The sequence below is a fragment of the Seriola dumerili genome, unplaced genomic scaffold, assembly GCF_002260705.1.
Source record: "Seriola dumerili isolate Sdu_G_001 unplaced genomic scaffold, Sdu_1.0 BDQW01000040.1, whole genome shotgun sequence".
Classification (NCBI taxonomy): Eukaryota; Metazoa; Chordata; class Actinopteri; order Carangiformes; family Carangidae; genus Seriola; species Seriola dumerili.
This window is the reverse complement of record NW_019174295.1, coordinates 4,688,787-4,716,500: the sequence shown is the minus strand read 5'-3', so window position 1 is coordinate 4,716,500 and position 27,714 is coordinate 4,688,787. Positions and strand designations below refer to the sequence as shown.

General features: G+C 42.0%; 2 protein-coding genes across 2 annotated transcripts; one reads left to right on the top strand and one right to left on the bottom strand.

The window, feature by feature from the left end:
- The first annotated feature begins 909 nt into the window (after positions 1-909).
- LOC111217041 (proto-oncogene DBL-like) lies at positions 910-16,081 on the top strand. Its single transcript, XM_022738723.1, has 26 exons — positions 910-960; positions 4,589-4,723; positions 4,961-5,077; positions 5,352-5,501; positions 5,641-5,765; positions 5,881-5,995; positions 6,088-6,207; positions 6,436-6,627; positions 6,899-7,090; positions 7,167-7,347; positions 7,686-7,774; positions 8,125-8,225; positions 8,413-8,479; positions 8,976-9,091; positions 9,321-9,390; positions 9,486-9,578; positions 9,799-9,891; positions 10,534-10,659; positions 11,398-11,613; positions 11,888-11,980; positions 12,123-12,201; positions 12,468-12,510; positions 14,674-14,771; positions 15,230-15,345; positions 15,753-15,865; positions 16,000-16,081. The coding sequence occupies exons 1-26, from the start codon at positions 910-912 to the stop codon at positions 16,079-16,081; spliced, it is 2,973 nt and encodes a 990-aa protein (XP_022594444.1).
- Positions 16,082-18,977: 2,896 nt separating this feature from the next.
- Positions 18,978-24,277, bottom strand: LOC111217075 (coagulation factor IX-like). Its single transcript, XM_022738773.1, has 8 exons — positions 23,977-24,277; positions 22,995-23,167; positions 22,893-22,917; positions 22,697-22,810; positions 22,418-22,549; positions 20,987-21,432; positions 20,232-20,376; positions 18,978-19,677 (listed from the first exon to the last, which is right to left on the bottom strand). Exons 1-8 carry the CDS (start codon positions 24,062-24,064, stop codon positions 19,121-19,123), a joined length of 1,680 nt encoding a protein of 559 aa, XP_022594494.1. The 5' UTR covers positions 24,065-24,277; the 3' UTR covers positions 18,978-19,120.
- Between the last annotated feature and the right edge of the window lie 3,437 nt (positions 24,278-27,714).

Sequence of the window (27,714 nt, the reverse complement as noted above, 5' to 3'; positions counted from 1 at the left end):
GGCAATGTGACATAATGTACAGGTGAAATAGTATAAATACAGAAGTTCACTGTGTGTTACTGTGTGTTTGTTGCAAATACAACACATGTAAACCACTAAAGTATCTAAGATAATAACAATGAAGCGTGTCCTCCATATTTTGACTAATCTCATGTCCCTGCAGAGGAGCCTATCAGTCAAAATGTAGTTTTAAGACCTCAGTTATTTTTGTTTGTGCTCATATGGTTCATATCCCTAAAGTTGTGTTTCATCAAAAATGACCACAAGCTAATTTATGCACAGAAAAACTGGTCCCAATTATCTCAGCATAATAGGCTACTGGTCTGTAAGCACAATTATGAAGTTTTTTTCATCATCTGCTCTCTCTGTATTTGATGGGGATCTGCAGGCACAGAGGGTGGGAGGAGGGTGGGGGGTTTGGCACTATAGAGGTCCATTAATTTGCACTTTAACTGGTTAACCTGATCAGGCCAAAAGGTGAGCCAGAGGTGGCTTCTCACTATCTCCTAAATATCTAGCGCCATCTAGCGGATCCAGTGAGTGGTTCAACAGCACTCTGACCATCTCTCTTTATATTGTGTGACTCCCAGTGTTTCATTGGATCTTGTTTGGAAACAATAGAAGCAAATCATAGTCCAGTCCGGTAACTTCACTGATGCTAACATGGACATTTTGCGCTTTGGAGCGGTAACTTATTTGGGCTTTGACGTCAGGTGAGTGAAACACACCCCGCCATCGTGGTCCAGAGCAGAGAAGTGCGACTGCTGAGGTGCGCACTCAGCGCGCCGCTCGGCCCGCCCGGACACTGCAGTGTAGGTTACCGTGCCATCGCTGCGGCTGCTCGCTCCCGACACCGCGTCCCGCAGCAGACTTCCCGGGCCCGGGAAGGACAGGGAAACGCCAAAAGCCATGGCCGAGTCCAACCCGCTGCGGGGGTTCCCCCGTCTGCGCCGGGCCGCGGTAAGCTCCGCAGGGAGGTGGTGGGAGGCTTGAAACGGGGTGGCGAGGATACTGCAGCAGAGAGATGAGGAGAGCTAGACGGGCTGTTCTTGACACACTTCACACACACACACACACACACAGTAATGCGACACAGAGGCTGGGATGTGTCCTCAGTGCAGTGCAAGCGGTGTGAGATATTTAACAAGCCTCTCGGTTAACAGCCTGGTCAGATTCAGATGGCAGTTCAGTTTAAGGAGTCTGTGTAGGGGAGCAGGACAGGCCAATGACAAACGGGGCTGGTGTGTGTATGTGTGTGTGTGTGTGTGTGTGTTTGGACTGCCACTGCAGGTGCAGAACAGCGGGAGGGTGTATGTTTAAGCTTTAGCACTGCAGTCTATAAGTGTGGAGTGTGTTCAAGTTGTGCAGCTTTATGTAACAGATTTGGGAACATGACTCAAATATTCACGAATGTAAATGCAGCTGTGGGATGCAGATGTGCTGAAATGACTGCAATCATCCAACAACATCCATCATGGTTGCATTAGGACAACTTGAAAGAATATTTAACATGTGCATTATTTTTTTTCTACAATGGGCTTCTGGGAGAGACAGTTGTGTGTTTTGCCTCAGGTGAGCCGTGTGTGGTTTAAAGGTCAAAACCTCAGTAGCTGTGATGATAACAACACCAGAGCACAGAAAGTTTCCTTTGCCACTGTCAGTGAAAAATACCTGTAGCCTTGTTCCTGCAGTTGGACAGTGTAGCCTGTGCGTTATAGTTGGGGATAATGTGAAGGATGTGTGCCAAAAGCCACGCTGCTTTAACAGTCAAGTCAAGTTTCATTTCTAGCACATTTCATACACAGGGCAAAACACAATGTGTTTTACATAAAGCGACAATACAGTCGCAACACAATCAAAGAAGTGCCAGAAAATCAGTGCAGAAAATACAAATAACTCAAAACGTACTTGGGGGATGAATACAGAAGGCAGCTCCTCCGCTTTAAAGCAAGTGAGAAGAAGGGATCAAAGACCACTGCCTGTGGACCTGCGAGTTGTTGCCGGTTTCTGTCTAATTATCTTGTCTTTTATTTCCCGAGGTGCAAGGTCATTTAGAGCTTTTTATACCAGCAGCAGAACTTTCAAATCAATTCTAGTTTTAACAGAGTCAGTGTAGGCGTAAGACAGTATGTTCAGACTAAACCAGCTGATTTCTGGAGGCCAGTGAATAGATCGTTACCGTAGTCTAATCTACTTGTTATAAATATATGGATTCATTTCTCAGTCTTCGTCTTACAATGTTTTTTTTTTTTTTTAGATGGTCGGCAGCTGATTTTGTGAGATGGTTGATATGGTTCTTAAAATTTATGATGACACCAACTAGACAGAACAGAGATGAACAGAGCTGCAGTTTTCTGTCTTCTGTCTCTGAGTCTTTGCGCCAAAGATGAGTAATTATGTTTTGTCTCTGTTCAGTTGTAAAAAAACAAAAACTTATCATCGGTACACTGGGCCAGGGAAACGTATGGGATCTTCGTCATTAGGAGACAGGATATGCACAGATGTGAATCTATAACATCTGGTGCACCTGAGTACACTTTCCCTCTCAGGTCTACCAGTTGTTGTGGAGTGGAGGAGTTTTATATGAAGTTTAAAAGTCTTCCTCATGGTTAATAATAACTCGTCAGGCTGTATGATCTGTGCAAACACCAGAGGAAATGCAGTGACTGTGGACAGTAGATAGTTTGGAGGAAGGGAGAGGAGACAGAGGTGACTGGAAAACATGTGAAGCAGGTGAGAAAAGAGCGGCGGTTGATTAGTGATCTGCTCAGCGGTCTAGTCACTTGTCCAAACTGGCTGTTGATCCTTGTGCCACTGAGTATACAGATTATGATTTTCAACCAAACACGATAACGATATGCAAATCTGGTAAATTCTCTGCTGCAGAAATGAATAAAAACAGAGCCACAAAGCCACAAAGTAAAAATGAGCAGAACATATTTAGACTAATTCCCACTTTAACTGACGCTGTAACATCTTGTGAGAGTAATAGTGTAGACGATGACAGCTCTGTGTTCGCAGAGGACAAACAAATACAGTCTGTGCTACGAGGGAGGAAATGTGAGGGCATGCGGAGGGATGACAGTCGATAGCGTGAAGAGTGACAGAAGAGCAGAGTGAGTGAGACGGGCCGACTGTCAGACCTGCTGAAGTGCTGTGGAGAGCAAAAGACCTTCCACGGACTGACACAGGGAGATGCTGATGCTGTGTCGAGCTCTGCTAGGCCGCACGACTAACACCATTCGGCTGTCAATGCTTCTGACTGACAGACTGACTCCTCCACTCCCCTGACTGTACACGTCTGCCATGGTCCAGAGATGCGGTGGAGGAAAAAAAATCCCCATTGTTACGCTGACATACTTTCTTTCTGCAACACTTAATCCTTACAGTCAGAGCCAGGAGAAGCACCGGTGTATTGGATACGTGGTATTGGCGGTGCTGGTTTTGTGCCCGCTGGCTCACTGGCGCTCTGTCATGGTTCACTGGGGCACTTGAAAAGAACAGAGCCATTGTTTTAAGTAACACCTGTGCTCTATGATAATTCAAAATGTCTGCTGTGAAAAAAAGGCCCGGTAAAGCTTTTAGAAATACAGACGGGTGACGAATCAAAGGAGGAAGTTGAATAAACGAGTGGAAATACAAACAAGTGCAGATGCTTCCATACGGGGGTCACGAGAGGTCACTGTAGTGCTGCCAGTTATTTTCTTCATTATTCAGTTTGTCCCTTTTTCTAGAAAAGTGTTTAAAAGATAGTTTTCCAGTCAAAGTTGACGTCTTGAAATGTCTTGTTTTGTCTGACCAACGGCTCAGAACTGAAAGATATTCAGTTCACTTTCACCTGTGGCAAAGAAAAGCATCAAATCCTCACGTTTAAAAAGACGCAACAAGAAAATGTTGGGGATTTTTATTTGAAAAATAATCAGAATGATTCATTATTTATCATAATACAGTGGCTCCAGAAAGTTAGATTTTTGATGAATTTGCACTTTGTCATTATGGATTATTGAGAGTAGATTGTTGGACAAAACTGCCAATTTTATCCATTTAAAATTACAGCTACAAAACAATTAAGCATGCCAAGAATGAAGGGGGCTGAATACTTTCTGAAGCAAGTGTAGTTGGTTCATTTACCTTTAATTGACTCTGAAACGTTTAGTGTGTATGAAAATGATTTGAATTATGTGTTAAACACAATGAGGGAGTATGAGGTGAGTTTGTGCGATGTTGGCGGTTGCCTTAGAGAGAGATCTTGAGTTTATTAATTTTTAACGACCCCCATCCACTCAGATGTGTTTTGATTGTTGTTATTCATCTTAGATGTTCAAGCTTCACCGTGCAGAGTGATGTATGACACTAAAAAGCTAACGATCCTGATCCAGTGGTGCAACTTACATTAGTGCTATATTCTTTTCAATGAGGGAGGGGTAGAAGGGATTTGAAGACATTTGTCTTATGTCTTAAACATGTTTTTTACCTCTCCTCTGGTCCTTTGTCCTAACACTACTTTTTCCCCTGTTCCAGTTCCTACAGTTTCTGACAATATTACAGTGTTGAGTAAACAAATAAAATAACACACATCCTTTTTCAGACCTCATTTCCAGGCAATCTGCATTTGGTCTTGGTGCTCCGCCCCACCAGCTTGTTAAGCTCCGCCCCCAGTCCATCTTCAAGCACTGACCTGGGATTTCGCTTCAGCCAGGATGACTTCCTGTTAAAGATGCCGGTGAGACAGAGAGAGAAAAATGAGGATTGAGGAGTGGGAGAAGATTTGTATTTTTATATTTTACTAAATCTGATGCAGCATAATCCACACAGTCTCTGCTCCACTCAACACACAATCCTCCTGTCCGTTTTAATATAAAGTATTGGAACAGTTCATTTCTTCATTCATTAAAATTTCAAACACAGTTCAGTGTGGGCTGGTTGGCTGTGAGACGCCTTGTTTTTTCTGTGTTTCTAGGTGGTGATGCTGCGCTCAGTCGGTGACCTTCTGCGCTACATCGATGAAAACCACCTGACATCCGACTTCACTGCTAAAGTGGAGTATTGCCAAAGCGATTGGATCGTCCTCCGCACGGTACGCTCCTCTGTCGCTCTAATGTCGATCCACCAGAGCAGCCTGGCAGGTTGATTTCGAATGCAGAGAAGTTGAAGCTTGGTTGAAGCTATGTTAGCACAAGACGCACACGTCACGAGGAACTGTGACCCGTGATATCTCAGTGGCAGATGATTACCCGGCTCAAACTCACATGAATTTGAGAAGTTCAATATGGGTTCATATGTGTTTTTTTGTATGTGTGGAAACGTGTGTGTGTGTGTGTGTGTGTGTGTGTGTGTTTGTGTATCTGCAGTCCATTGAGACCTTTGCGGTGACAGTGAAGGAGATCGCCCAGCTCCTGCAGGGCTTCGGATCAGAGCTGTCTGAGACTGAACTTCCAGATGAAGCGAACGCCATCGAGTTCCTGCTGCACTCACACACACACCGATACCGACAGATGAAGGTTGTTGCCCCCCCCCCCCGCCTTTCCTTCTCACTCTCTACCGCAGTTTTTTATGTAGTGTTTGATTTCTCTTTCTGTTTATCTTTACGCTGGTTTTGTGCGGTTTCATGATTTCGCCTTCCATTTGCTGTTGTCTCAGGACGATATCCGGAGCGTGCTGAAAGAAGGGCGCCTGCTGCTGTCCAACCTGGAAACTGTCAAGGCCTCTAAGAGAGACATAGAGGAGGAGAGGGAAATACAGGGAGATATGGACACGGTTCAGAGGTACAGTATCAGTGAACAAGTGAAGAACAATGTGAATACAAGAATTACCAGCAGCCTAATATTAAATCTTCGACCTTCACCGACCTTGTGTGTCACGTGTGCATATGTGTTTTAGGCTCCTGGCTCAGCTGAGAGACATGGAGGAGGCGTTTGATGGCTTCTTTGAGAAACACCACCTGAAGCTGCAGCAGTACCTCCAGCTGCTGCACTATGAAATGAATTTCCAGCAGGTGTGACGACTGTTGTCTGTCTCTGTCTTCCCTTAACCGGATCGTAGGGTTGACTCTGTGTTACGTTGTGATGATTACCTCTGTGTGTACAGATGGACGAGGTGCTGGAGCGGCTCTCTGCCCAGGAGAGGGACATCGCCCCTATGGGAACCACGTTGGTTCAAACGGAACAACTACTGAAAGACTTGGAGACGCTGGACAGACACGCTCAGGTCACAAGACAAGCACACACAACGACATGCACGTGGTTGAGATGTGGTTTGAAAGAGAGCTGGACAAAATGTAATGTGTCTGTCTTCCTTTTTCTTCCTTAAATGTTGAAGTGACTCACAACTGCCACCTGCTGCTACGGAGTGTGTGTGTCATTAGTGTCTTTGCTTTTATGTCAAAACCTTGAAACCCAACGTTGATGTGTGTCCGTGCGCGTGTTTGTGGCTCAGGAGGAGATGAATCGTGCTCAGGTGGTGATCCTGCACGGTCACCAGTTGGCCGCCAACCACCACTACGCCCTGGCACTCATCGTCCAGCGCTGCAATGAGCTGCGGCATCACTGTGATGTCATCACCACTGCCATACGCACCAAGCGGGCCTCGCTCACCAGAGCACGAGACCTGCTGCGGCGCCTTGAAGAGGTAAGAAAATGCTTTATTTACACACAGGGCAAGCACACACGCTCACAGACTTACACGTGAAATAACAATAAAAAAAATCATGAATTGTTGTGTATTCTAGTTTCTCTGCCCTTTTGTGTCTGTGCTAAAACCTTCAAAGGACAAATGTTAAAGTTCCTCCAGTAATTCTTTTCTTTATTCTGATAAAATTAAAAAATCTGTATAATGTGCCTTCAAACATAAAATGTTTAAGTAAACCCAATCATGTGCATTTTGTTTTTTGTGTGTGCAGGCGCTTCGTTGGTGTGATGACGGAGCCTATCTGCTGGCGAGTCAGATGGTGGACAAGTTCCAAACTCGAGAGGGAGCTCAGGAGGCGCTGCAGTACCTCAGCTGTCACCAGGAGAGGGCGCCATCTGCCCTGAATAACAGCCAGGACACGCTGAGCCTGGAGTTTGAAGCCATACTCACCCCACAGCTGCAGGTAACCAACCGCTACCCACACAAACACCCAGATGACCCACAGCCCACCTCAACGTACACTTTCTTCTTGTCTCTAGTCCCAAATTTCCATGGTAACAGAGAAACTGAACTCCATGCAGTCCATGATCCGAAACAGAGAGCAGTGTCTGAGGAAGCTTGCGGATATGCAGGTCAGACCCATCCAGCTGGTGGCCCCAAGACCCGAACCTGAGCAGACCATGCAACGCTGCAAGTCACCCCTCTTCTCCCCAAAACACGGTACACGCCTCTTAAACAGCCCCTTTAACTCACATCGCTCTTCTTGGCTTTTCTCATGGAAAACAGTCAGAATCAGTTTCTGGTGCGGTTTCACTTGCTCTAAGAATTTAATTATAATTTTACTGAAGGTTCTGACATTAGAAGCAGAATTAAATCACCTTCATGTAAAATGTTTTTTCGTCTCATCCCATATCCCTTTAACATCCAGAGTGTAGATTTGTTTCCAAGGAAATTAGATACCTTCTCATGGCATTTAACACACCCTGCTACACACCCTATTGTATATCTTATGCTCTGTCTCTTTCTGAATTTTCTCTTTGGTCTGTGAAACTCTGCAGGTGTAGACTTAAACGTCCTGAACTCCAAGTTTTCCTTTGACCTGCTTCCTGGCAAGAGAGCCGCGAGGAGGAACAACAACCAACGCAAGGTGTGTGTGTGTGTGTGTGTGTGTTTTGTGTTTTTTGCTGTGAGGAACCTTTGATTAACTGGATTTGTTGTTTTTGAAGTGCTGTATAAATATACCAAATTTTCTACCACCTGTCACACATGAGAGTGCAACAGTACATTATTAGCCTACTGTTCTCTATTACTTGACATAGATGGATCTATTTTAACAGTCCAAAGCACATGGTCTAAACTGCATGGCGTAAATGCATTTAGGGCGTTAGCTACCAAAAAATATGGATAACAAAACATCTGCAGCGTTACGCCATGGGTTTTAAAATATGCCAGAAATGTGTCCAAGCTGAGAGACTTGTTTCATGTGTGTTGCGTCAGATCGAGGTGATGCATGATTACCAAGGCAACCGCAGCTGTATGTATGGCCCAAGTCCTGAAACAGATTCAGAGGTGGAGGACAATCCAGAGCAGGTCACACGGTACGCAATCTCTCCCCTGTCTCACCTGATCCCTGACCTAAAGCTTGACCTGTGACTCTACTCTTGCAGCTATATGCCTGTGACTCATACAGGGGTTTTTCCAGCTTCTTTTTCTGCCGTGTCATCGTTAACGGTGACGCTGCATTCAATTTTTTATCTATTTCTCTCTCATTCTCACTCTTTGCAGCCATGTTATGAAGGAGCTGATAGCTACAGAGAGGATCTATGTGGACGAGCTGCTCTCTGTCCTTCTGGTGAGTTGGTTTTAGGTTGTTTTAAAGCATACTGATTTTGTAAGTTTACAGTGCAGGGTATGCTGGGAGAAAGGAAAGAAGATGTCTTGGTTAGACCAAGGTTTCCCCCTGCTGGTGAGTTTCTACCAATAATAATAATGCTCCCACCGCTCCCACTGCTAAATTAGTAAATGTAATAAATGAAAATGTAATATTTAATTAATTTAATAAAGTCTAATTTAATGTAATTAATTTAACTGGATTTTAGTAAATTCATTCATTAAAGTAAATTGAATTTGATTTAAAATATTTAATTGTTTTAATTCAATTGATTTAACTGAATTAAATTTAATGAGTGAATCTAATTTTATTTAATTTTATTAATTCAACTCAATGTAATTTAATTCAGTAAATTTAATCTAAAACTTTAATGCACTTAATACATTTTATTAAATTCACTACATATTACTATCATATTCATATCTTATTATTATCTCCTCTCCTCTCTTCTAATCAGGGCTACAGGGCAGAAATGGAGGACCCATCCATGTCTTATCTTCTCCCTTCAGCTCTACGCAGCCAGAAGGACGTTCTGTTTGGCAACATGCCAGAGATTTACCAGTTCCACAGCAGGCAAGCCACACGCACACACACACATACACACACACACACGCATGCACGCGCACGCACGCACGCACGCACGCACACACACACACACACACACGCACACACACACACACACACACACACACACACACACACACACACCGAGCTCACAAGCTGTCCCACAGTTTTCCTTTTCTCCCCCTCTTTTCACGCCAAACCAATTTCCTTTCATTTTCCTCTTGGCTTCTCCTTTCAGGATCTTCCTTCAAGATCTGCAGAGATGCCTGGAGACACCTGAGAGGGCGGGGGCCTGTTTCCTACAGCGGGTGAGAAAACATGAGGGGAAACATGAGGAATTAATGGGAAGTGATATGACATAACACATCTAAGTGTGCATTTGTGTTTGTGCGTGTGTGTTCAGAAAGAGAAGTTCCAGGTGTACGAGCGTTACTGCCAAAACAAGCCTCGCTCTGAGTTGCTATGGAGACAGTGTTCTGATTCGCCCTTCTTTCAGGTAGTTACATACTGTATACTGTATACTGTATACATACTGTATACTGTATACCTGATCATACATGACGAACAGCATTAGTGCTGATAGCAGGCATACTCTTGAGGACAGCTTTGTTTTTATTTTCAGAACAGAATAATTCATGATTTTCCAATTATGCCTATTGTGCCCTCCAGGCAGCAAAATCTGTCAAAAATGTATCTCTCTCACTCTCTCTCGGCAGGAATGCCAGAGGAAGCTGGACCACAAGCTGGGTCTGGACTCTTACCTCCTGAAACCAGTCCAACGCCTCACCAAGTACCAGCTGCTACTCAAGGTTCTGTACATCTCAGCCAGTCAGTGATGCAGAGTCCTGCAGAAATGCATCTCACACAATGACATCGATGTTTTGAATTGTTTTGAAGTTGCATGTCCATCATCAGAAAATCCTCACATTTTTTTTTTTTTTGCATGAAAGTCACATGAAAAAATAAGGAACAGTAATTTTACAAAAGATTTTGCTGCCTTGATGCAAAAGTGCATGAATGGCTGACTCTCATTGTTATAGAGTAGAGACCAAAAAGTGAGGTGAACTTTGGATAAAAAAATAAGCCATGTGGTCAGTCGGTCTGCACAGAAACTGCTTTTGTTTTGAAAACAAGAAATACTGCATTCAGATTGATGAATGGATGAGGACACATTGAGACAGAGAGCCAAACAATCACCAACATTTATACCAATGACAAGGACATAGACTTAGATACAAACAAATAAGAGCATTTATATGGACACAAGCAGACATCTTAAACAGGCACAGAGACAAATCGACGCCGATTATCCAGACAAAACTGATTTGTGGAGTTGCAGACAGGCAGGCGATCATTTAAACTTACGCTAATGCAGGCAGATATCGAGGCAAACCAGATTAGATAAACTGAAAAACACGGCCCTGTCAACCTGTATCTGTGTCCTTGCTCAGGAGCTGCTGAAGCACTGTACGGAGCAGCGATACCGCTGTGAACTCCAGGATGCGCTGGACTCCATGCTGGAGCTACTGAAGTCTGTCAACGACTCCATGCATCAGATAGCCATCACTGGATATCAGGTACCAGCCGGTCAGATCAATAAATAAGACGGAGTGGGCAATCATGTCACTAGATGCCAGATTTATGATAACTCATTATACTTTGATATAAAAACGGTCCAATCGAAGCTTTCATCACTTTGTCTGCTCTGCTCTGACTATAATAGAAGGAGCGTCTGGGTAGACAAAGAACTGTAAGTTGCAAATACATATTCACAATTTTTTCATCATTACAGGTGGAAGAATGTATGATTTTTCCCTCTTTATGTGTTTTTCATTTATTCTGTTTTTCTTATTTAATCTCCAGTATTCTGTTTCCCATTCTCTGTTACCTCAGGCATAAATTAACAACTACTAAATTAATCTTAAATTAAGTTTTATATACTTGGAAACATTACAATTGACTGGCTTTATTTAGTGTTTACTGGGACGACACTGAACTGAAGGAACATCCATTAAAACTTCCTTCAGGTGGACATTTCTGTTTTCATCTGTTCAGAAAACAGAAAATAATAAAGGTTCAAAATACAGCATATCGACTAACCACTGCAATATATTTACTATCACCAAATATTACTATTTCCAGTTGGGAGATAGCTCCACAATTCATCTGTATCTGTGGATTAAATTAGATGCAATTTGAAGTATAATCCTGAATCACATTACTAAATTTCATTGTAAACCAATACACTTGGGTGTTAGGAGGTGCAGTTGGTTTTGCCTTACTGTCCCTTCTGTCCGCCTGTCTGTCTGTCCCAGGGTGACCTCAGCCAGCTGGGCCGCGTGGTGATGCAGGGAGGCTTCAGCGTGTGGATCAGCCATAAGAGGGCAGCGGTGCGAATGAAAGAGCTGGCCAGGTTCAAACCCATGCAGAGACATCTCTTCCTCTATGACCACGCCCTGCTCTTCTGCAAGCGCAGAGATGAAGACAATCACGACAGGACGCCCTTCTACAGCTTCAAATCCTGCCTCAGAGTAACAATACATAATACACTCACTTTATTAGGTACACCTAGCTACATCCAATGCAACCTAGTTCAACATCCCTACAATAAATCCTCCCTGTATGATGCTTAAAATCATGTCCGACTAACTGATAATTTTAGAAGCTGTATTGAATTGTTCTGCCTTTGATTGTCAAACACAATCCTTGGTTGCAGTTTCTAATCAAAGTGACCGTGCCGAATCAATAACCATGACAAGATTATTAGGTTAGATTAATGACTTCTGTCTCTCTCCCTCTCTGCAGATGAGTGCAGTGGGAATCACAGAAAATGTGAAAGGAGATGTGAAGAAATTTGAGATCTGGTACAGTGGCAGAGAAGTAGTGTACATAGTTCAGGTATTTCATCTTCTCAATCTATCTGTTTTTTAATTGCACAGAGTTTCAGTGTCTGAACCTTTGTGTGTGTGTGTGTGTGTGTGTGTGTGTGTGTGTGTGTGTGTGGGTGTGGGTGTGGGTGTGTGTGTGTTTGTCTGTCCAGGCTCCCACACTGGAGGTTAAAGTTGCCTGGCTGACGGAGATTCGAAAAATTCTCACCAACCAGCAGAAACTGTGTCAAGGTTTCTATTGTTGTTATGATTCGGTTGCTACCTCTGTGTTTCCTTCTGTCTTTGAAATGTCTGATTTGATGTTTATGTTAAGAGGCAATATAGAGCTATAGATCTATTTTTAACCTCTTTCTTTGTAAGCTCATGCTCTTGTGATGTTGATGCTTTTTGTTTTTCACTTTGTATAAAAGTCTTTTGGTAGAATACACTTTGTATATTTTAATTTCCTTAAATTTAAGCCATGCCTCCATGTCATCTGTCCCTCCTCTTTCTCTCAGATGATGCTCCTCTACCAATTTCAGACAACCCCGCCTCTGACAGGTAATTCTCTCTGCATGACCTCCCCTATAATCCTCTGTGTCAGTCTGTGACCCCCTGGTGTGTGATGGTGAGAATGGGCAGACTCATTTGTAATCCATTCTCAATTCAGAAATTGATTTAAAACCAGATAAATGAAGGAAAAGGTTTCTCCCGCCGATAGTGTTGATGATGAAAATTCAATTTCTGAAATTATTTGACAATCATATAACTCCTCAGTTTCACCCACATGCCACCCCACCTTAGCATCATGGTTATCTGTGTATTATCATCTTTGTCATTACCCTTGAGAGTTGGTAGACATGACTACACTGTCAAATCCTGAAGAAGGCTTTAACGCTGTCCATGCTGAATTTCAGCACCATGGAGAGCGCTTCACACTGAATCTAAAACAACCTTTTGCACCAGTGCAGTTATTCTCAGTTCTTATGACTTTTGCTTTATAACAACGGTTTGAAAAGCAGTTCACCATGATTGAGAACCACTGCATTCACATATTGCCAGGCTGCTTCAAAGGTCCTTAAGTGTGTTGACAGTTATGTTATTGATCCTGGGGTTAACCAAGCATCGAAACATTATGGGGTGAACAAATCATAATAAATGTGAGTACAGTGTACATGTCAGATGTTTCTTAAGAGATAACTGCCAAAGTGCAAGTCAGGTAAAACTGTTAGAGGTTTTCCAGAATTGTACTGTTGGTGCTGAGATGCTTGTTAGTCATTGAAAGTACTGGTTCTCTAGGGTAGTGTCAATAATGGAGACTCTCTGTTCTAATATATGTGTGAGCGTGTGTCTGTGCTTGTGGGGATACCAATGTTCTGTTTACTCATAGCATGCTAGCATGTAATGAATTTGATGAAGGACTTTTGACACAATTAACAACTTGTTGACTCACTGTCATTTTGAAAATTTTGAAAATTAACAACATTGGTGCATTTTTTATTTTTTGATCACATTTTGAAGAGCATATTGAACTTAAAGGAAAGTCTGTTGATATTCTGTATGTTTCTTATTGTCAAATTTTCATGAAAAGACCAAAACCAACTAATGAATTGATCCTACTTACAAGTACAGTCAGAGCCTGATATAGCTTATTTCTCTGTGTCATAGACCCACATTGTCCAAAAACAATTAAAAACACATTAATTAGCCTCACTTTTGCACTGGGTGATATGTTCCTATTAGCAAAAACATGGGCACAGTAAATTATTTTTAGTCAATCCCACATACCCAGTGTATGTGGGATTGCTGCTGCAAATACTAGCACACCAAATGTGTATTAGTCCGCGGCTGAAAGTAGTCCCCAACAAATTCACAGTTTCCTCCTATAGGACATTTGCCAAAAATGACAGTGTCCTGCTGTTTTAGGAGATCACAGAACCTCTCTGAAAAATTAAATAATATAAATATAATATTAAATATTAGATTTTTGGTTTTTGCATTTTCATGGGATTTGTTGACAATATAAAGTAATGCCAGTCTTATCCTTTAAGTACATACATTCACAAAAACTCTCAGTTCAGTTGTAAAACTATCTGAGCATGGAATAACCACGATCAATAATTTATTCTGAGATACTATGAATGTATGACACTTTTGTTGGACTTGTGTTCATAATATAGTTCTAGGTGTAAGTATTTCTAAGTAATTTAAGAGTTTCTTCTTTATTTAGTAGATGGGTCGGCTTTAATGTATTCAGACTAAATAAATTTCAAATAATTTACTGTGATTACATTATTTTTTCTCTTTATCCTGGGCTATATGGGACAAACTCCACCCATCTACTACTTAAAGCAGGTTAAACCACACTGAATTATTCACTAATGCCTGATTTTGTGTAAAATACTGTAAACTCACTCAAAATAATATTTCCATATATTGCAGTGTTCTCTGATATAATTGATATTTGTGTTATAAACTCAAACATCCTTTGAAATCAGACACTGCAATATATGTGATTGTGAACTAAATGGAATGCTGTATTAATTTACAGAATGTGGATGAGCTTGTTTTGTGACACCGTGAATGTTGTTGTTGTTGTTCGTTTTGTTTGTTGTGGTCGTGTGTTGTTCCCATGGTGATGCTGTTTAGTGCATCAGAGATGTGTGTGTCGTGGGGCGGCGCATCGGTGGGAGGCTGCTCAGCGTGTCTCCCTGTTCCTCACAGCTCCTCTGCAACAAGCCACTCCTACAGGCACCGGGGGGAGGAGTCAATACACACTAGTCCCGCCCACTCAGACCCCGTGGTTCACTCACCTCGACGCAGTGAGTCGCTGAGACAGTCAAACAAAACAGAGCACTCACACATAAACACACGAATCAATTATTTTTTCCAACAAGCACTTCATAGTATTGTTTTATTTGCTCTTTTTTATGCTTTAACAAATTAATGAAAAGGCTAGGCAAGTATATTTGCGTAGCACAGTAACTAATTGCAGTAACTAATTACAAGCAGTTGTACTTTGAACTGCGTTCACTTTTCTTCCTTGGACTCAAGCAGCAATGAACTAAAGTTGTCTGTGAGGTTTTTTGGGACACCTGAGAAAAAACCATGACTGTAATCTAATCTTTCTGAAAATAAAATGACTTGACCTTTGATAATGGTCAGTAGGGGTGTAGGGTGTGTCAGTTTTGTGTATCCCAATAGATCGTGAAATAAAAATTAGTTATTAAAAAGTATAGCGCTACAGTTTTCAGTTGTCTCAGCTGTCCGTCACCTGCAGGTTGGCCTGTCCCTGCTCACTCGGTGGCAATCTGCGAAGGCCTGGAGGACTGGGGCGCTACAGACCTTTCCAACCTATCAGACTCAGATGAGGAGGAGGATCAGCCGGCTCCGCTGGTGAGTTCTGTTACTGTCACTGTACAGGTAGTACTGGAGAAATGATTTGTTCTTATGCCAAAAGGGAATTTATGATCACTAAGCCGCGCGGCCACACAGGCTCGTAACAGCAATCGGTTGCCGACACCTACAGGATGGGTGGCGGGAATGTTAGTGTTAATAATTGTTTTGTTTCATCCTCCTCTTTCTTCCTCTCCTCCCTGAACGGGCTCATATTAGATTAATACTCGCGTTCTCGACAATCAATAGTTTGCAATAGAACCTGAATTCTATATATATATATGTCTCTGGCTATCTGTCTATTTCTAGAGGTAGATTTAGGAATGTTAGGACTGTTGTTGATGTACATTCGCAAGTACTGAAATGCACTGTCCTCTTGGGTTTTACTTGTCTTTCTTCTGTTCCAGGTGGCGGGGAGGTACAGAGTCATGGTAGAGAGCAGCATGGCCAGCACTGATGACATCATTTTTAACTGCGGTGATGTCATCCAGCTGCTCCATGAGGAGTCGTCAGGAATGTGGTAATGTATTTTCAGAGAGGATGATTAGAGCCACTTTAAAATTCTGCTGCAAAGGAGCCAGGAGATGGAGATGAAATGAAGATATGTTGAAATGGTGACATTTTCTGAGGCTGTGTTGTGTTGCGTAATTACAGGATGGTGAGGAATATAAGTCGCGGTGAAGAGGGGCGTGTTCTGCCTGAAGACCTGCACAGGATTTTGGGAGAGACCTGCTGAGAGCCAATCAGAACAGAGGATAGATGACGCCTGTGACCATTCTTCTGTTTTTGTCTTTTATTTGGCTCACTCTCTCCCTAATTACCCCTGCATATACACACACACACACACACACACACACACACACACACACACACACACACACATTTTCCATCTGCTTCCTGACCAGAAGGGGGCGTCTGACTCTGTCCGAGACATTCATCATGAGATTGAAGCACAACATCAACCACCCACAAACTTTACTCTTCCAACTACTGTGACACTGTTCACCTCAGAGGGCTGTAAATTACAGACTGGACCTCAGAAGACTGTAACAATGCCAGAACATAAATGGGACCTCACAATATCAGAGCCTTCTTTTTCTTTATCTGTTTTTTCCAGCATTAATACAGTAGATTATCTGAAGACGTTGAACAGGGGACTTTTATTCATACATACAGAATAGACTTTTGTTCAAGACTTTTATCATTTCTATTTTCTTATGAAATGTCATAGAAATCATGTGTATGCCTACCAACATATCATAACTGTTCATGTGCCAAACAACTCAGCTAACCATTGTGGCTTCTTTTTGTATACAGTAACACCCTCCTTTATGGGAAATACCTTGTGTTATCATTGTTTAAGAGTTTAAATCGTCTTTCTGTCCAACAGTAACCTGCTACATCGCTAGAGGGTATGCATGAGATGTTTCTATATGCAGAAATCACCGTGGTTACCCCACCTCTTTGTGGCAATAGCAGACACTCAGCTTCTGTCAGCTGTGAAACAAAAAAAAACGCGATAAGCAAAAAAAACCAAGCGAAGATATTACAGATCTTTGCAGCCATAGCAGGTTTGTTTTGTCTGCTCTGATGTTGGTGAGGGATGTGCGTGTGGAAATGTCACTGCATACCCTCGATCATTCTTTTTCACACCCGGCATTCAAACATGTCGTAGCAGGAGAAGGAAAACACTGGTGAAAAAAGTAATATTAATAATAGCTTTGCTTCATTGGGTTTGGCATTGGTCCGGTGCGTGATGGCTCATTGGGAAACACATGGTTAATGTTATTATTCCTCCTCCCCCCCCCCCCCCCCCCCCGCTATGACAAGTGAAAATGTTTCATGTGAAAAAGAGATGAACCGTACTGTTGGTCAGTCCTCAAGATGAATGCACTGCAGTACTGATGCAGGATAGATGCAGGGTAAATAGACATCTTTACTTTTGCTGCCGTTGATGGTGATATTATTTTTGTAAACTGTTTTATTTTGAACTTTGCTGACTTTTGATTGGTGATAATTCTGCAACTAGTTACCACTGTTACCACTGAGATGAGGCAAGCTTTATGTCTCTCCTTGTTTGCCGCTCTGCATGGACAAATCACTGCACATGCCCACTGCTTTATTTCTGCCTGTACTGCTATTACACACCAACAGGGAAACTACACCCAGTGTTGGGTAGTAACTGTAATTAGAGTAGTGTAGAAATAATAATTGTCGACTGAATTGTTATAGTTGTTATAACTGTTGATATAAATTTTGGGGCGCTGAACTGATGAGACAATTTACATTTCTTTAAAACTGCCTGGTTTTAAAACTGCCTGGTCTGACGTTGTAAAAATGAGCCACTTCACCACAACATGTGCTGAGGGTTAATCTCTCAAGGGCAGAAAAATACAGTGTTATTACTTAATTAACAGCTTTTGGAGTCAACTACAGTCAAATGTGAATACACAGAAATCTCAATTTTAGATTTTGAACGCAACTTTGGTGAACAGTCATCTAAATGGTAACACTTATTCGGACGGTCAGATGACACTCAGTTATCAAGTGACAAAAAGTAAATTAGATTCCTACAGACTTTGAATGAATCTCTGGCCTACTTCAATCGAATCCTGCTGGTGACATCAATCCTAACACTTTTAACTTTTAACACTAAATAAAGATTCATCCTCACAGTATTTCACAGCCACTGTGGGAAGATCATAGTCACTTGATAGTGAGTGCCGGTCTTTATAAGGTGTGTCTTAATGATGCTCAGTAATGGGTAACATTTCTTCATGATGAACTTATTTGAACTCCACCTAACACTGTCTGTACTCGAACAACAGAACTTCTTATTAGATTTGATCAGTCAGGCTGCAGTACGTCTTTTCCAAAGTACCTGAAACTGGTGTTTGCTGCTTTTGCTCATGTTGCACTTTTTTGATATTTTGAATCATTGTGAAAGCCTGTATTATACCGCATAATGTATATTATTATTATTTTCCAAAATATAAGCACAGGATTATTTGATTTGAATCAACCTGGCTGATGTGATTTCTTTCCTACATAATGTAGTTTAGGTCCTAGTTGGCTTACTGACAGTCTACAGACACAGTTTCTTCACTAATGCTGCCTGATGAGATCCTCTCAGGACTATGTTGGCCTGTGCAGATTGTGCTTGACTGACATCTCCCTAAGTCTGCGGTTAGTTTTGTTGCTGTTAGAGCAACAAAATATCATCATACTTATGGTGCAGTCAGGCAAAATTTGCCACCCATTTATTTCTGTTATAAAGGGGGGAAGACATTGCTTCCTGCTGCAAGCTGATCTGACTGAGTTGAATTAATAACATTAATAAAGGCCGAGCACCATTTAATAATTAGTTTGCCATGGTTTACTGATACACTTAAAGGAGCTATTTGAAGATTTTGCTATTGCCACATAGCTAATGTTAGCATTAACACCTGTTAACTTACTTGCTGTTGCAACACTTTTCATATTAATTCCTGCCCCAGCGGCAGTACTCCACTATGAGTGAGTCATTTTTGCCTTGCTAGCTCTGCCCAACTTCAATCTGAGATCACAAGTTGTATGATGAGCTTCAGTGTATTAGTTAACAATATTTAAACAGAGACATGAAAATTCTCAGATATTTTCATTATATTTTATTGGAAAGTTGAAAAGTCCAAATTAACCATAACACTTCGTCTCAGTAGAAGAAAAACTTTCACTTTCTCAGAAAAAGGTCAGTTGTTTTCTTGTCGGACAGCTGTGTTCTTTGTGTGACTATTTGTTAGCGTCTAATTTGAATCCCTGTTGTCTGACTGATCCATGGGTAGTACCGCGAGACTCGAGTGTAGATGCCATACTTCCCCTCCTTGGCGCACTCCTCCCCCCAGCTGACAATACCTGTCAGGAACCAAATGCCTTTGTAATTGGTGGCATGCGGACCCCCGCTGTCCCCCTGACAGGAATCCTTCTTTAAATCTGAGAAGCCAGCGCAGAACATGAAGGGTGTGATGTGGTCCCGGCTGCTCTGCCCACACTTGGTGCGATCCACGTACGGGACTTCCAGCTTCTGAAGCTTGGTGGCCCCGAGGCCCTGGAACTTGATGTGTCCCCAGCCGCTCACCAGGCCGCTGGACTCCCTCAGTATGTTCTCTGTAAAGTGTTTGGGGCCCAGGCAGATGGGACGCCGTTGGTTGGACAGCTCCACTGGAGTGGTGAGCTTCAGCAGTGCAATATCATGGTTATACTGTGACTTCTGATAATTATACTTGGGGTGGATATGCCGCTCTGCCACCATATGGTCTCGCTCTGGACCATCCTCCTTATTCAAATCGTGTTCACCTAGAAGCATTAATTCATTCATATATAAAAACAGAACTATACAATATTCTGGATGGATCTAGCAACATAACATTTTGAGCTCCAATGAAGCAATTTTATTATTCATGAAGATGAAAATAGAAAAAACGCGCACTGATCATCTCACTAACATTTTACCTGGCTACAAAATAAAACAAATGTCAGCAGTTGTAGGTACTGGTAGGGGACCTTGCCATGGTCGCCATCTCAGTTTGGACAGTATATCTGTCTTTTGTATTTTTTAGATCATGAACTACAAATCATTAATTCGACATACAGCACACCAAACTGACATACTCCTTTAAATTTTATGTTGTGTTGGATCACCTATTACAAGCAAGTGCCAAGTATTATACATTATCTTTTTTATCAAGTTATTTGTAGTTATTTGGATAAAACATGCAAATAACTTTAAGACTCTGTCTTCAAGACAAACTGACACAAACTGTAGTGACTGAGACCAGGTTGTCTGTTTTCTAGAGATACAGATCAGACATTCAGGATATGAGAACGTAAATATCATGTGTTTTTCATACCGATTCTGATGAAGAAACCTTCTCTTAAGCCATTAGCCTGCACCAGACAGTGGGCAGCAGTGATGACCCATAATTCACTGAGCAGAGATCCTCCACAAAAGGACTCTGCTCTCCCAAGCGATTCTGAGTGAGACATCAGGGTCACCTGCAAACACACACAGGAACATACATACTTAGGTATTTGTTTCTTGTTTCACATGCTGCCACATTGTTCCCTTATAAACTTATAATGTTGTTTTCCTCACCTCTTCTCAGCACTGTAGTCTGTTTTTCATCTATTTTCTATTCACCTGGATAATAACTTCTGCTCTGACCTGTTTCCCTCTTAAAGGGAAACCCAGCATTCTTGTATTATAATTTGTCATATAATGGTCATTACCTGTGGAACAGCAGAGGCTGAGATGTTAACTCAAACATCCTACATTTCCCAAAATGCTACTCAGCTGTTATATTTCCAACATTTCCACTGCTCTACTCCACATGTCCAGTTTGTAAAGCAAACCTTTTGTTTTTTCGTACTATCGTATACATATCATTAAGGTCTGTTGCTAAATTAAACACCTCTGGCTCATTAAGCTCATATGTGGAGTAAATTTAGACCTCAAAAATCGAACTGGCTATGAACAGCACCTGAGACTCAAAAGTTCAAACTAAACTTCATGTATTTGTATCACAACAGTACACCTCCGTCCGTATCATCTATTTGCCTTCGACTTATCCCTGTGTCTCCGTTTTGCATTCCCCCACTACAGTACCTGCCAAGGTATCTCTCCAGGCTTGGCTTCATTGCCTCCCACAATCCTCTGGTCAGTGTTTTCTTCCGCTGTGATGGTGGGGAGTGTGGGTAAACCCCAGGAGAGCACCTGCTTTTTCTCCGTGGGCGTTTCAGTGACACTGCTCGCCTCGGGGCTGCTCAGGGCATCCTCGGCTGGATTTATAGAGGAGCTTGAATCCGACTTCATTGAGCGTATGTCTACTGCAGAGGCCGCCGAGATGTTGAATGGGTCCAAATCATTCGCAGGGAGGTCGACGTAATCGTCAATCATCTGTGTTATATTGTAATCATAGTAGTCATCCCACAGAGCGCCGGTGAAATTGAAGCTTCTTTCAGAGCCTTCTGTCGTGTTTGATGACCGCAGGTGCAGGATGGACCTGGTCATGGATGAGGAACTGAGGGTCACCTGACCGCAGCTGAATGGTGCTGCAGGGAAAATAAAGACAAAGTAAAGAGAGATCATATTTTTCTTGGACATCATAAAATATCAGAGTGTCATTTTTCACAGCGGAGACTGTAGTTCTACAGCCCTTTGTCATTTTGTCACATGCTGAATGGCTGGTTTTACAATGAAGGCAGTGTTACCCAATGACATACAGCTGTCATTGTAAACACTCTGGATCCTGAATAAATTGATGGGCCTAAGATGTATATTTGTCCTTGCACAAACATGCATGTAGGGAATAACAAAAAAAACATGGTGGGAGTTAATGTATTTCAAGAATACAGATGTAATTGCTTGGCTTGCTGCTCGCTCCCAGTGTGGACCATATGGACCACCAGCTGACTGATTTAGTTACATAGTAAACCGGTAGGTGTTGGCTTAGAATTAGCTTACTTTTTGCAGTTGGTTAGAGATGTGTATGTTTAGTGTAGATATATGAATTAACTGTGATCTAAGGTTGGTTGCCTAGGTTGTAGGTATTCTGGTTTTCTGTGTGGTTCTCAATTAGTATTCGAGCTGTCAGCAATAACCATAAATTCTATACTTTATTTGACAGCTATAAACAGCAACACACAGTTTATGACGAGGCGGCCTGCAATCCCTTAATGGGTAGCAAAGGCATGAGAGATGAGTCCAGCTTTTTGTCTTAAGCGCCAGCTTGTATATCATCTCTAACATCTGGTTTGTGACCAGGCTTATCTGTGGGTGAGGAAGTTTATGTACAGCAGCTGATACCAAGGATTTATTTAGTCACTATCGCCTCAAATGCGGGCGTAATGGATGAGACAGGAGGAAATAAATGAGAACATTTTGTAGAGTGGGGTTCCATTTGTGCTGATGCGCCATAGACTGTGGTTTCTTCTTCTGTGGTTTAAAATAAACCTCTAAATATACAGTATCACCAAATTATCTGAGCAATTACTTTGCTGAGTGGTGTGTGTGTGTGGCTTATCGCTTTTATTTTACTTGTTGGTTCGCAGCTCTTCTTGTCTGCCCCAAGCCTGTAGCCAGCCGCACACTGGCACACAGGTCGCTCCACCTGCATCATACAGAAATGAGAGCATCCACCATTGTTGTGCGAACACAGCTTGGTCACCTCTGAAAAAAGGCGGGAAAACAGAATTAATTGTGGTGTTGTTCTTAGTCATCTTAGCACACACACACATATTTTATTTTAATCTTTTTTCGCAAAAAGAAATCAAAGAGACTTGTCTGACTGTTTCACACCCAGTCTGTCACACTCACCAATCTCACAGTTCTTGCCACTGAAGTTTGGTTTGCACCAGCAAACATAAGTGCCGATTCCATCTTCACACTCACCTCCATTCTGGCAGGGGGGTGGCTTACACTGGTCGCCATCTACACACACGCATAAAACACGCACACACAGTATTAGAGGTGACCGTACGCTCTGAACTCTAACGGTGAAAACTTGTCTTACCGATGTAGCGGGCCCAGAAATCCATCTGAAAGAGAAACACGAATGTTAACGACAGACCTTTACACACACACAGTGGATTACTCTTGTGTGTGTGCAACCTACAGTTTTCTCATCGTTCTCAAACACCTCCCTGGCCTCCTCGAATGAGCAGATTTCCTCAATACACTCCCGTTCCAGATTGTCTTTGTGAAGCACTTCCTCGAGTTTGCCACTGTTGTACCTGCGCTGGCGATGCAGCATGGCGTGTGCCGCTCGCTGAGACACAAACACAGCTCCTGTAAAAGTATGAGAGGACAAAGAGAGAATTATTTGAAGAGCTCTGACATTGTTCTCAGGCAGTTAACCTACAACAAAGGCTATATCATCCACCCACCCCACAATAATACTTTGGGGGATATAAACAGGGAGTACACTGTTGCTACAACCTGAGCTTACATTTGAGTTTTCATTTTGGTAAATTGGTAAAGTAGCCCCACTGGCTCGATTGGCATTTTCATCCCTGCCTTTCACTTTCTGACCAAATGCATATTTGAAAAGCAACTTTCTTTATCTATTGCTGCTCAAATGTTTACTTTACAAGAACAATATATACAACATATGAGTCTAATTACTGTACATGCTGATAAACCTTTAATCAGAAGACATTGTAAATACAGCTCAATGCATCGCCTCCATGTCACTCGGCCCCCTTCCATGAAGCTGCAATGTTCTGCCAGAAGTAAAACACTAAGTCAAGGTTTTTGGAACAAACTCAGCAGAGAACTGGTTTGAGCTTTTTTTTTCATCCATTAAAACTGTCATTGAAATCAGCTGTAGCCGACATAATTCATACGAACCACTTCCTCTGTTTTCCACAACAGAGAAATTGACAAACTTTTTGATAACTACCAGGATGAGAGCTTGATAATTAAAACATTAACATAGATTTTTAGTGGTGTATTACTTTAAGATGCGGGGTCAGAGATCAGGCCTGATGCACAGCTGTCCGCCAGCTGACCACCGGCCTCTTCCTATGTTTTCTAAAATCTCTGACCGTCGCCTGCCTCCCGCCTCTTTAATCCACAGCTGCTCCCCTGTCATTTACCTGTGTTCTCCTCTGTGATTTCAGCTGTCAGTCCATACACCTCCAGCAGTAAACCAGCAATCAGGGCCAATGAATAACCTCTAGCCATCTTGTCGTTGGTAGTATTTTTCTGTCTGCTTTTGGCAGTAGAGCCAAAGCCTGAACTTGGTGCTGGAAAGACTGAGCCACCACTCCAAAGTACAGCAGCTCACTGTTTACTCACCTGGCAGGCCACAGAGTGTGTCTGTGTGTGTGTGTTTGTGTGTGTGTGTGTGTGTGTGTGTATGTGTGTGTATGTGTGTGTGTGTGTGTGTGTGTGTGTGCGACTGAAAGAGAGAGTAAGGATTGGAAAAAGTGTGTATGGAAGAAAGAGAGAGAAGTGGCAGAGTTTGAGAAGCAGATGATTTTATTCATGTCAGGTTGAAATTGAGCAACAGCAAATATTGACTGTTAATGAGAAAGAGGGTCAGTTCTGGACATTGTTGTGTGTGTGTGTGTGTGGGTGTGTTAATCACGTTGTTTATCATGATGAGTCTTTTCCGATAAGCTGCTTTTTCAGCGTGGCTTACGTGACATTTCAAATAGGGTAAATGCACACACACACACATACACTTTTGTGCATCTATATTTGTGAGGACCCTCCTTCACATCATACATTCTCTAGCCCCTAACCCTAATCATGACAACTAGCTGTCCCTAACTTTACCCTACATAGGCTTGATCTGAATCAAATTCGGATCTTAAAATGTCAGAGACTCTGTGTAACTGTAATCTGTGTAATGGTTAACTCAAAGCACTCAGTATTTTTGGTTTGGTATAATCGCTAATGTTACCTAATTTCAGAAAACTTTACACAGACATTTCTATGAAACTGACATTACTGAGTCAGTCTGCTGACTTTAGACTTTTGTTTATTTTTTCACGTAGCTCCTCATGGAAGCCTACACACATACACACATATGGGGCCTCTGGAGAGAGCCAGAGTGGGGTCTCGGTCTCTTGGGCTCTGTTGTAGCATCCTGTTGATCTGTGTGTTGTCACTGACATGTTGATGTTTGATCGCTGATGTCACCTGATGTACTTCTTTATGTACTCTATTAATTCTTTAAATGGATGGGTTAGATTGTAGAAATGAATCGCCCTTCTGGGATTAATAAAGTATTCTGAATCTGAATCTCAATCTAGACTTTTTGACTATTCTTTACTTGTGCCACTGTTACACTATACTTTCACATTTCCCATCATGCCATAATAATCACTTGTAGGAACAGTGGCTGCCGTTTAGCAAAGTTTACAAAGACTTGCTTTAACTGTAAAAAAAAACCCAAAACGAGTTTTAACCCTCACACACCAGTTTGAAGAACTGAGGACCGTAATGCACAGTGAAACTGCGCATCACAAAGACAGACATAGAAACACACACACATTTGAAGACAGACTAATGTGTCCAGATTTTAAAGTGTCTCATCATTTCCGTGGACCAATGTTACTGTAAATCTCTGCAGGTAAAATCAGCACAAAGCCACTTAGATACAGTCTAAGAGACGGAGAATATAATCCAAACTCCTCAGATGCTCCTGCACTTTACACACTGACGTAAAGAACCCCAGAGCTCCATCGTGAATATTGACGGCTGTTTGATTAGAGTGTGAGTTACACAGGGTGGGGCTGTGGACAAATCACTGTGACTGACAGCCAAGTCAGCTGGCCTTGAGCCAGCAGTTCCTTGGCAACAACATCCTTGTGGAGACTTATTGGCTGAGGATGATTTAAATGGGGGTGATGAGGAGTTGTATCTCTCTTTTTAGTGCAACTTATGCGAGCCGTTAAATTCATCGCCCCTTCACAAACTATTCTACAGGACAAAAAAAAAAAATCACAAGGGAAGAAAACAATTAGCACCATCTCCGCCCCTTTGGTAACACTTATGATTAAATCTCTTCGTGCTCATTAGTGTCCTGGGACCACATCTTTCAGTGGCTCAGCAGTGGGGGGGGGGGTCACTGACGTCAGGGCATGTCAGATGTAAATGCGCAGAGGAAGGCAGGGCAAAGTGGGTTGAAGCCAGGAAAAGCATGCTGGCTGTGTACAAAATCCTGTCCAGACTGCACTGTCATGTGACTGGTAATTACATTTCATTTTGTCTCTAAAGTTGATTACAAGAGCATTTATGTAATCCGATATTTATTGTCAACAGACTGAGAGCTGGCAGTAAAAAAAAAAAAAAAAAAAAAAAAAAAGGCATAAAAGCACATAACACAACTAAGTGAGTAAATTTCTCTACAAACAGCAGCTGAATTCATGACTTAAATCATGGGTAACAACATATTTTGACAGTCACAGTGAATAAGATTAAAACTGGTATTGTGTATCTTTATTGATCCCGTTGCTGCAGGCGGCATTTTGCCTTTAATATTTAATGTGTCTTGGTTTTATTTTCAGTGTTGACAAGGTTTGTTAGCTTTGACTTGCCTTTAATTTGAAGCATCATGGAGCATCATTACAGAGGCTAAGGTAGGCTTCTCAGTGAGCTGAGTCAGGAGGATTAACCAGTGTTTCATTTGGACCGACTCGCATTGCTCCCTTTGGTGTAGCAGGTGCAGTGATGAGGACTTCAGGCTCTGGTTTCAGGCCTGGGATCAAGTCGATAACCTTTTTTTTTTTTTTTTTCCACGTCACCCTCTCATCAATCAGAACTCCTCCAATATGTCCTCTTTCCTTTCCTGGTATGATCATACAGCTGTTTCGCCTCCAGTGAGTGACTCATGAGGTCAATGTCTCCGCCTTTCCTGTTCCCTCAACAACACTGTGTGGTGCACAGCTGACCTGAGACCAGCTTACAGCGCAGAGGAATTACTATTACTGGCAAATTACAAAGCAAAATATGACTTATGTACCTGAGGATTTGTCAGGTTTTTCTAAATTCACTCCAGGCACAATGTTTCCACTGTGTAATGAGTAATTTAGAGTGGACCACTGAGAGACAATTTCCATATTTGAAAATATAATGAAGGATAATTAGCTAATGACGTGAACATTTTGCAGCAGTTTAATTAAACACTTCTATGACTGACACTTAATCTGTCATTATCTGACTTGGTGTGACTTGATTAACCCTCCACATCTGTTTTTCTCCAAAGAAAATTAATAGTTCCCAAATAACTGAATGAAAAAAACATGCCACTGTGTTCATTTGACAGTGACAGCCCTGCATTAATTCTTCACATCCGGGAGCATTTTATCAGAGTGGGCTCTGCTGATGGGAACAGGAGCAGTCATTCTGCATGTGGCACTTTTTGTTCTAATAGAGCAGCTGGTCCCAGATCAGTAATCCTCCAGGGGGAGGGTCTGGCAGAAGGCCAGTTTTTGGCTCATTTAGTAGCTGGAGTCAAAAAGCCACTTGGACTTGACGTCACCGGCCTGTTATAGAAGAGTCAGACAAACTCGTCACATGAGACAACGTAAAAGATGCTGTGAGTGGAATTACAAGCAGCATGACTGTGTATGCTACAGCGAGGGAATATAAATATTCAATAAATCAGTGACATATTTTTCTATTTATTCTATTCAATGCAGGGATAGAAAAAGTCACCAAAGAAGCAGCACTAAAGCAAGGATTAGTATACAGACTTAACTCTGTCTCATAAAGGAGCTAGATTTTCCTTTTTTTTTTTTTGTAAACCACTTGTTGAATAATTTTTTTCAAAATTACATATTTATTATTTCATTAAAATATCTTGTTCATTTTTAAATTCATTA